The sequence below is a fragment of the Calonectris borealis genome, chromosome 2, assembly GCF_964195595.1.
Source record: "Calonectris borealis chromosome 2, bCalBor7.hap1.2, whole genome shotgun sequence".
In the NCBI taxonomy this organism is placed as follows: domain Eukaryota; kingdom Metazoa; phylum Chordata; class Aves; order Procellariiformes; family Procellariidae; genus Calonectris; species Calonectris borealis.
The window spans coordinates 162,402,971-162,413,500 of NC_134313.1; the positions used below are offsets into that span (position 1 = coordinate 162,402,971).

The window sequence follows — 10,530 nt, forward strand, 5'->3', positions numbered from 1 at the left end:
TTTTTAATTTGTATCTTACAGTTCTTTCCTCACTTAAAAAAAACACAACCCAAACCAAAAAAACTGCAGAAGTGGAATGTAGCTTTCAGTCTTGCCAGATTAAATTTATGTCTGAAAATACCTGGATTTTCAATGGCTGTAAATTCTGTCAAAATTAATCAGCTTTAGGAATGACTGTAATAGAGAAATCTCTTGTTTACTGTTTCATTAGGAACTTAGTTTTATTTGATGGTGATGTTATGATTCTTCATTTTTTTCCTCCAATTTTTAAAGGACTATTCCATTCTGATTTGTGTTTTGTACAATTTTCAGAAACTGTATATCCTTGGAGGTGAAGTAGCAGAATCTGCCCAGAAATGCACCCATCTAATTGCCAGTAAAGTGACCCGAACTGTCAAGTTCCTGACAGCAATTTCTGTAGTCAAGCACATAGTAACTCCAGAGTGGTTAGAAGAGTGTTTCAAATGCCAGAAGTTTGTTGGTAAGTTCAACTAGTATCAACTTCTATAGTAAACATAGGTTTGTTGATTTAAGTGTGCGAAGATGGCATGCATATTTAAATATACTTCGTTGTTTTGACTTCTGACTTTAGTGTTTCTTGCCAGTTTTCTAAAGATTTCAGTTTTGAAAGCAGAGATTTTAAGTCTACAGCAAATCTGACTGGCATAGTTCATAACTCGTGATGTTTAAACAATTGTACTAGCAGCTAGTTTGAATTTCACTTGAGGTAGAAGGTTGTGTTGGTATTGTTAAATAAAGCTGTCATAAGAAGAAATTATGTAATTTTTTTTTTTCTTAAGTTCTCTTTCGACAGAACATTTTGTTTCATTTAGTTTTCATCTGATTTAATACAGTTTCTTCGCATTAAATGAAGTAAAAAAAATACTTTAGAAGTTTGCTTTAGGGTGATTAAATAGTTGGATGTTGTTAAGCATTGTATTTCTTTCTCATATAGACATTTGCAGATTTTTACCTATGGTTACATTACTTTTTAAGCCCTAAATGCTTTTGGTTTCAATAATTTTTCTAAAATATAAGTTGTAAAGCACTAAGCCACTGTTGGAAATACATACAAAAAATGCATTTAAATAATTAATTAGTCTAGTACCGTAACTGTGTTGGAAGATATCAACTTTGTGTTTATACTGCTTTTCTGTTGACAACTGAAAATAACAAAATAGATAGTTTTGGTCTGTTTGACAAGGTTGTTGGATCTGAAGAAAATCTTCTTAAAGGCTGATTATTTGTTTTATGATTGTTTTATGCTTTTTATATAATCCGTTTGTAAGGAGCAAATATATAACATTGCTGCATACCCCTCACAAAGACTTAAATCTATGGATAATTAACCAATAAACCAGCAAACATTTTTGTAAATCTGGAGAAGGAAACTTGCTTGGTTCAGCATCAGTGAACTGAGAAATCAATCCATTTGAAAGCTATTAGAAGGTAAAGAAGGTCTGGGGATTTAGAAGGATGACTGTTTTGATATAGGACTTGAAGTACTTTACTTGTCTACTGAAATTCGGTAGATTTGTAGCTAATGGGCTGCCTTCGCTTTTATACGTAGTACAATGATGGAAAATATGGCAGTTGTTTAGAAGAAGTGTCCTACTGGTTTTCTTTGTTTTATGGAAGAATATTAACAGCATCTCTGGCAGGTTGTCAAAATTGTCCTTAGAAAGACCAATTTGTTCTCCATATAAAATTTTTTTTTTCTTTAAACTTTGGTGTTTTGAATTAAATCTGATTTAGAAATATGTTTGACATAGCTTTTTGTGGAAAGGTGAAGTTAAGACTGAAATTCCATCCCTAATAAAAACTGAAAAATCAGCTGAATAACAGGACAAGGGAAACAGATGGAAAGTTTGCTCTGTTAAGGCTGCGTTTCTGGACAGAAGACAGTTTCTGGGCTCCCATAGGTTGTCACAGTGATTTGAACTTAAACTTAATAGTTCTGTTCCTTTTTTGTAGAGAATCAACAAATAAAAGTTTGCAAGTTCCTCCAATAAGTTAGAAAAAGGGACTTTATAGGACAGTGGTTGTTGCTAGATACACAAATGTAAAATACACACACAATTGTATTCTCCAAGTAATCGTGGGTCATCCCTGTAAGGCGCCTAATAAAAGGCAGTATTATAATCATGTTAAAGTTAGTGAGTGTTTGCCATTTAGAGTCACTCTGCCACCAACATTTTCTAATCAGATTAGATCCTGGATTACGTGGATGTTTTTGTCTTTCATGCGTTACATCGTCAGTCTTTCTTTTTCAGATGAGCAGAACTTTGTGCTCAGAGATGCTGAAGCTGAGGTGCTGTTCTGCTTTAGTTTAGAGGAGTCCCTAAAGAGAGCACAAGTAGCTCCACTGTTCAAGGTATGCAGTTTAAAAGGGCATTTAAATACTTGGAGCTTTTCAACCTAATTTTTTCAGCATTGGGACCACAGCTTTTGGAGCAGAGGGCAGTAAAACAGACCAGCATATAATGTGAAGCATTAGTTATAAATTTTATTTTTCACTTTATGCCTGCTTTGTGCCTAAGCATTGCTGGGATGGATCTAAGCCCTCTGAGTGACTGGATCCTGTAGATGTGAACAAAACATGCTCAGTATACTTAACAGTATTTGTTCCCTTACAAAAATTTAGAACATTGCTCTGTTATTTGTAAAAGGCCACTTCTTTTTTTAACACCAGCCTGGTAGTCAAAGCACTTGCCCATAAAAATGGAAGTCTGAAAGTGAGTTTGCACTTCAGCCTCAGGGAGTTCTAGTCTGATTCTCCTCGGAGACTGCACTTACCACCAGGCTGTTTGCGAGGATGGTGCAAGATGGTTTTCATGCCTCCGGTTAAAATTATGTTACAGTGCAGAGAGATATCTGAAGATCCAAGTTGCTAGAGATTCTTCAGTGTAACTGAATTTGAGACTCTTTATTGAGGCAAACCACCTAAAAAGGGTATTTTTACAACCTGTAATGAATAAGAATCTATGTCTTTTATTATAAAAGCTAAACACTACATTTCACTCAGTTTTGCAGTCTAAATAGCAAGTTTTTTTTTATTCCTAACTGGTAAACAGAGATAATCTACTTTGTGATCTGATGACCTGTATCGGTCTCAGTCAAGTAGTAGGCTAATTTTTGTCAGGAAGTAATAAATTGGCTATTAGTTAAAAGTTGAAAGTTCTTTTGCGACACTTGAGACGTCCCTGTGCTTGAAGAAGCAAGGAGCATTGTTGTTCTTAGATGTCTTACCAAGCTGCAGTTACCATGGTTTAACCAGTGGCCATTTGAAGGTTTCCTGGATGTTATTTTACAGGTGTTGAAATAGGCACACCTAAGGTGTTCAAAACCCCAAAATTGTGGGTTTGCCCCTCCAGGGAAAACATCAGCGGTAATTGAGGACAACTCATCAGCTGATGAATTTGTTACCATAAGCTGTGATAACTAACACCAGCTTACAAAGCCTGCCCCATGATTGTGTAAGAGAAGAGTCACATGATAATAAAATCTAATGCGTTGCAGAAATCAGTTAACAAAATAATGTTTTTTCTTATTCTTTCTCTTCTCTTTTTAGGGAAAATATTTTTACATTACACCTGGAATTTGTCCCAGTCTTTCCACCATGAAAGCTATCGTGGAATGCGCAGGAGGAAAAGTATTATCTAAACAACCTTCTTTTCGAAAACTCATGGAGCATAAGCAGAATAAAGTGTGTAGTTGCTTTCTAAAATTTACTGGTAATATTTTACTGTGTTATTCTCAGCTTACGATTAGTTTCTTTCGTTTAGAGTTTGCCAGAGATAATCTTGATTTCCTGTGAAAATGACCTTCATTTATGTCGAGAATATTTCGCAAGAGGCATAGGTATGTATAAGCTATCAATGTAATTTGAACAGTATAGCTGTTACTTTGATTTTTTAAAAAATACTATTATTATTTTACAAGTACAGACATCTTTTGAAGCTTTCAGATAATAATAGAGGAATACATGGTCTATCCTGCAAACCATGGAGAAATCTGAGCCAGCTGTTTGCTAGGTATTTCTAACAGAGGTATTTTATAGCCAGGTCACCATAAATCTCTGGAAGGGTAGGCATGAACTTGGGGCTTCAGTCCTGCGTGAGGCAAGATTACTGTCTCAGTATTCATCAGGTTAGTTAAAGATTTGGGGTTTTTCACGTTATCGGTGTAGAACCCCAAGACGTGCTGTATTTATTAACAAAGACGTGCACGGGGAAGTCTAGTCGGTGTGAAGTGTGTGACGGCTAACAGTAGGGTCCTGGTAGTGGTGGGGCAATACTCCCTTACGCCTCTGCGTGAAGAGCAGAAAGGTACAGAATGGCCCCTCCTGACACACATGCAGAATGAGGAAGAATGTCCTTGTAGGGTGTAAACTGTATGCATGTTTTTGGTATTTTCAGATGTCCACAATGCTGAGTTTGTCCTGACTGGGGTGCTTACTCAAACACTGGATTATGAATCATATCCTTTTTGTGTAAAGGCTGTCCGCTGCTTTGGGAAGTGTGGTTTACTAGAAGTTTTTCTTAATTAGGAACTAATTATTTATTGGTTTTTAGGATGTGTAATGTTTACTTGATAGGAGGGTAGTTTTAACACCCATAAACCTAGCTTAAATTCAAAGCGGAATTACTTTTTGATAGGAAATACTTCAGTGGAGGTGGGAGGCAGGGTTGTCAGTAAGTAACAGTAGTAGAATATTACGCAACAGGAAAAAAACTTGTCACTACAGAAAATATTTGTCGGGAGTTACTTGCAGATGAGGAAAATAGCTTTTTACTGCAGAAGATTATAAACCCTGTTTGATAAATGCAGTGGAGGGACCAGTAAGAGTTCTATGTCTTTATGCATGTTTTTTATATACGTTCTATTTTCCAGTCTTTTCTTAAAGTTGTTCTTTCTTAACAAACATACGTATAAATTTACTTGATGGATAGTAAAATGCCTTACTGCTTCGGAATCCTTGGAGCATTAAATCTAGCTGTTCAGCCATTGTACAAAGCAACTAAAACTTCCTGTGGATGCTGTTTTCCAGCTGTTTTCCTAGGGATGATGAGCAGTTTAAAGCAGGAAAGCAAAAATAAACTGCATCTTTTTTAGGATGTGTAATTTTATTATGCTGAAACATAATTTACTATGTTTTGTATTATACTACCATTTTAAAAGAGCCCACTTTAGCTATCATGATTAGCCCGTTTTTAAACCTTTTAACGTAAATGATGGTACTTCAGCCAAAAGTGTAATTTGGATGTAAAAATAAAAGGGCTTGCTATCTGTTAAATTATGGATGTTGAAGATGAAAATGTTTTGTACTTTATTTTTATTTCTTATACTCTATTTTCTTTTATATTGATATTTTGCCCACATTTTAAATAAATGTACTTTTAAATGTTTTACTCTATATTTTAGTGGTGGTTCATTTTTTTGAATACTGTGCAACAATGGCACTCTGGTAAGAGTAAATTACTCAAATCTTTTTCCAAGCAATGTAAAATTATTTTAAGCTTATTTTACCAGGTATGTTTTAATATATGAAATCCCAGTGCTTTAAAGGGAAATCGTTGTAAATGTATATACGTGTTTTTACTGCAACAAAGAAATAGCTTGAAGGAAGGAGAAAACCCGCATATTACGCTGTTGTGATAACTTTTGTTTGTATAGTGAGTTTTACTAAATAAATATTAAAAAACAGTCTCCCAAATCTATATTCAGTTGTATTTCCTAATACACACTCAGTTCTAATAATCTGACTTTACCATTTTTATCAGTTTAGATTCTAGTAGATTAAAAAGTCATCCTAAAAGCATTTACTCTTTGATCAGCAAGCCATTAAACTCTGGTTGGGGATTGCAGATATTCACTTACCTGTACAGCAAGTGTATTATAGCACCTTGTGAACCATTCACAAAACAATTCAAAATACAAGATAAAAAAATACTTTAAACAATAGCTTATCACGCTGGTTTTTTTCAAATGTTTTGTATTTTTATGCAGAACCATTTTACAGAGAAGCTTTTACAAATGCAGTATAATTAAACGGAGGTAGGCTACTATTTTTAGCTTATGCAAAGCTTTCTACAGAGAAATTACTGATTTCAAATCTCTCTTTTGTGCTGTGGCTTAAAATGTAAATCCACCTGATACTTGACCACTATTTCTGTTGCCTTTCTTCCCATGCCTCAGTTCAACAAAATGCTAAAGCGAGTGACAAATTCAAGCTGTAAGAACACAGTGGGAGTAAATTTCAGGACAAGCGAAGTCCCACGGAGGTCAGTACTGCGCCTGTTGCCTGTTATTGCTGGCTGTGGGTTCCTCAGCTATCCTGATTTACTGCTGTATTTGTCGTTTCTATTGTCAGCAATAAGGGGCTACATGATGATAACAAGAATGGTAAAATTTCGATCAGCATGACTTTTGTAAGGTGACAACATATAGTAAATAAGAATGTTATACTTTGGTTCAAGATGGTTTTAGGTGCATTGGAGGTTAAAAAGGTGTGGTACAGGGTGGGAGAAAATGGTACAGTTCCCCAAATGCCGTTTACTTGTAACGGCACTTGTGTGATTTTTCTTAGTGTGATGTTCAGCTCTCCATAATACAGTTTCTTCTTCATTACGAGATAGATTAGGAAAAAGTCTTTAACGTGGAGACCTAAGGTTGGAAGTTGATGACATGATTTTATGCTTTAACATTTAAAAATAGTAGAAAAAGGAGGAGGGACTGCAGCGGGAGTTAATTGTTGGCTGATGAGTTGTTGTGCAAACGACTTAAATTGTTCAGACATGTAGACCTGGCAAGTGTGGTCTCCCTTTACTGTCAATGGAGGGAGAGAATATCTCTAGAATATCTCTAAAACCTGACTTAGACCCCTGCAGAGGGCGCATCTCTTAACAGTTTAGCAAACTAGTTATCCACATCTTTCAGAACACAGAAAATAGGCGAGATGAATCCCACCCTAAAGAACTTCAGTAATGCATTGCATAAATACTATTTTTTTGATGGAGAAAACAGTACGCCCTTTCTTTTTTTTCCTTCAAATGCACTTCAGAATATGTAATACTGAAATTATCTAAATCTGTGTTAATCTCTGTATGGCTTGAGACTTTCTTCATTATACTATTTACCAGGTTGCAGAAAGTTTTTGGATGTCTTTTCCTTTAAAACAAATATCAGCTGTTGTAGCTTTTGGACTTTTGAAAATGTTGTGATACACAAAACTTGTTAACTTCAATAAATACTTTCTACCTTTCATGCATTCAGCATATCTTCTGTGTGCCTTACGAACGATGAATTGCCATATCAAATGTAAACGCTGGTTTTGTAAAGAGATACACGCATGTAATGAGTCAGCGTCACTGTTTAACTGTGCATGAAATCAAACACAAGGCATATGAATTTTCAGGGCTGAATTTTCTAAAAGCTAACAAGACCTGCTAAAACAGCTTTCTGCAGAGTGAAACTTAGCACTGAGGGAGGAGAGGCAGAGAGAAACCAGGTTTGAACGTGTTAGCAGGTTCTGCCTCAGCAACATAAACTGCTAGACTCGACAATGCATTTATGCCTCAGTAAGAGTTCTCACCTTTTTTAGGATTAACTTCTTCCACGTTTTCCACAACCAAGCAGTGTTGAGGATATGTAACACCTTTGCCAAAGACTATGAGAGTTAAGAGACATGTGAATGCAATAGCCTCTGAAAGGTAAATTTCCTTGTGAAAACTATCCAAAATGCTGTCAGATAGTGCACAGAGAAGCTTGAAGAAAACCGAATGCAATCATGGAACAAATGAACCCCGTGGGAAACGTGAGTGGTAATGCATCTGTTTCATCATCAGTGGAGACAGTGTGTTTATTTAGCCAACATACAAGTATGACTGATTTGATTAACCTTTCAATTAGAGTAAAAAACAGAACCTGCCAAGAAATAGTCTTTCAAGAACCACAGGAGCTGTCCAGAGCCAACTGGCTTGCACAGATGTTACTGTGCGTGTGATTAACAGTAGAGAAAGGGTTTGATGAAGTATGCTGATACTAGGTTGCTGTTACGAACATGCTTTTCCTTTAGTGGAAGGTTATAATACTTAAGTGTCTACTTGATCCTGTCTCCTGTACCCAGGAAAAAAGAAATACCTTTCATGTTGTTGTTTAGTTGCTTACAGAAGCATTAGGTCCATAATGTAAGCTTGTGTTCTTTGTAGAAAATCTGTCCTGATACAGCAGTTATTTCAAGATAAATATAGAACATGTCTGTAATAGTGGAGACATTCCATCAGTTAGGGATCTGCTGGAAGTCAGGGAGACATGGTCTCCACTCATTACCCTGCAGCTTTCTTTGCCATGAGTCATAAAGTAGAATTGTAGAAGTGCAGCTGGAAGAGACCTCTGGAGGTCCAGTCAAGTTTTCGGTGTCTTGAAGGATGGAGATACCACAACCTCTGTGGGCATCCTGTTCCTGTATTTTGCTACCCTCAAGGAAATAAATAAACCATACTTACATCTAGTCAGAATGTCCGTTGTTCCACAAGTGGCTGTTGACTCTAATTTCATCCCCATGCACCTCCAGGAAGAGTCTGGCTCTTGTCTTCTTTCTACCCTCCTGGTAGGTAGTCGTTGACAGTAGTAAGACCTTCTGTTCTTAAGGCTGAGCACACTCAGCTCTCAGCCTTTCCTTCTGCATTGCGTACTTACACCCCCTAATCATCTTGATGGTCTTCTGCTGGACTTGCTCCAGTAGGTCACTGTCTTACTGTATGGGGGAGCCCAAAACTGTGAAAAGAGAAAAAAGGCACTGGGCATCTTGGCCTTTTTCATGTCTTTCATCACTAGGTCCCTTGCCACATTGAGCAGCAGACTTTCCTTTTTCTTTCTTTTCCTTTCTGTTTGCCGCTGATGTATTTACAGAAGCCTTTCATGCTGCCTTTCACATCTCTTGCTAGTTTCAACTTGGGCTGAGCTACTCCTAAACAAAAAATCAACTGCGCAGTTCAAGATGTGTAAAACGTCTGAGCGGAGCAGATAAGCACCAGAACGGGTGCTTAGGAAAGTTGTGCAACTTTAATCTTTATGGAGCTCTAAAAATTCATCAAATGTTTTCCAAGTGCAGTTTAGTTAGTTTGCCGTACCTCAAGGCAAAAGGGTAGACAAGAAGACGGCTCTGTTGATATTTATATATTTTACATTTAAATATCATGATGTCTTACAGGGTGCTAGGAGGTTACATTGACTAATGCGTGTTAGGTAAGAATTGCCCTTTTTATGGGTGGAAATTAAGATTGAGAGAAATTTGCACTGGGAGTGGTGAAGCAGGGAATAAAACCTAGGTTAGCTATACTCAAAGTTCATATCTTGACAGCCAGTCAAAGCCCATTCCCTTTCCCCTTTCTTCTGCCTGTGCTATGCTGCTCGCAGCAAGAATAAAGAAATAGCAAAGCAGCGGAGCTAAGGAACGGCAACAGAAGAAAGAGCGCACACACAAATGAAACAAGGAAAGAGACTCGTAGGCTGACCCCTCAAAGAACAAACTTTTACAAATGACTCCAGGGTTTAATAGGAATAAGTTTTCCTAGAATTTCTATGGAATAGTACTAATGAATGCAAAAAATGCTAATAAGGAAGTTGCAGATGTGTTTCGTTTCACCTACAGGGCTGCGAGATTGAGAGAGACTATCTCCAAAATGATTCCTTTTGCTAGAATTCATTCTGCAGGAAGCACTGCAGGCTACAGGCACTTCCTTCTTGTTGCTTTCTTAATCTTCAGAATCTGTGCTAGTGTTTAAGAAAAAATACTTTCTAGTTGTTAGGGTTCCCAAATGTCTCTGAGCCTGGCTAGTGCTGTGGCACGTATGGGCCATGGACCAGCATTTCTGAGACAAGCAGTACCTACCCAACCCGTTTCATTCTGATGCTGCTGATGATGCTTCCAGTGTCGACGTTGTGAGCTTGCTGCCCATCCAAGCCCTTCGGAAGAGGGAATGTGATCTGTGTACCGGCTGTGCGGTGCGGAGCAGGTTACGCTAGCACTAGGCAGGTGGGTTAGGAAAGTGCCTTCCTTTTCTTAAAAAAGCAATCCAGTGTCTCTTTGAAATGCAACAGGCTCCTCTCGAGGGAAAGGCATGCTTGAAAAGCTTCCTCAGCGGGATATGGGAGCTTTCCCTGGAGAAGCCAAGCGGAGAGTGACTGAGCCCTTGGGAGATGCTCGGAGCTCTGCCAAGGGAATTTTAACTTACAGAGAATGTATGCAGACAATTGTGAAGTGAGTGATGCTTGGAAAAATATTCCCACCCTTATCAATATGGTGCATTTCTTTGATCCTCAAACAGCATTTTGTCAGAAGGAGATGAGGCTGCATCTACCAGGGAGAAAGCATGGTAGTCAGGGGCAGATCAGATATAGCTTTGAATGGGCCTGCCTAGGACGTTTCCTCATAGCAAGCTATGCCAAAAAGAAAAAAACAACCCTATTTTAAGCTTAAGAGGTCAAATCTTATTAGCATGTCAGCTAAAACACTTTTAAATGAAG

General features: G+C 37.5%; 1 protein-coding gene across 1 annotated transcript in view; it reads left to right on the top strand.

The window, feature by feature from the left end:
• PAXIP1 (PAX interacting protein 1) overlaps positions 1-5,098 on the top strand; it is a 35,420-nt gene extending 30,322 nt beyond the window's left edge. The window contains exons 16-21 of the mRNA XM_075144167.1: positions 313-481; positions 2,274-2,374; positions 3,572-3,706; positions 3,786-3,861; positions 4,419-4,478; positions 4,929-5,098. Of these exons, the coding sequence (XP_075000268.1) occupies positions 313-481; positions 2,274-2,374; positions 3,572-3,706; positions 3,786-3,861; positions 4,419-4,478; positions 4,929-4,945 (558 nt within the window). The 3' untranslated portion in view covers positions 4,946-5,098. The remainder of the gene's footprint in view (positions 1-312; positions 482-2,273; positions 2,375-3,571; positions 3,707-3,785; positions 3,862-4,418; positions 4,479-4,928) is intronic.
• The last annotated feature ends 5,432 nt before the right edge of the window (positions 5,099-10,530 follow it).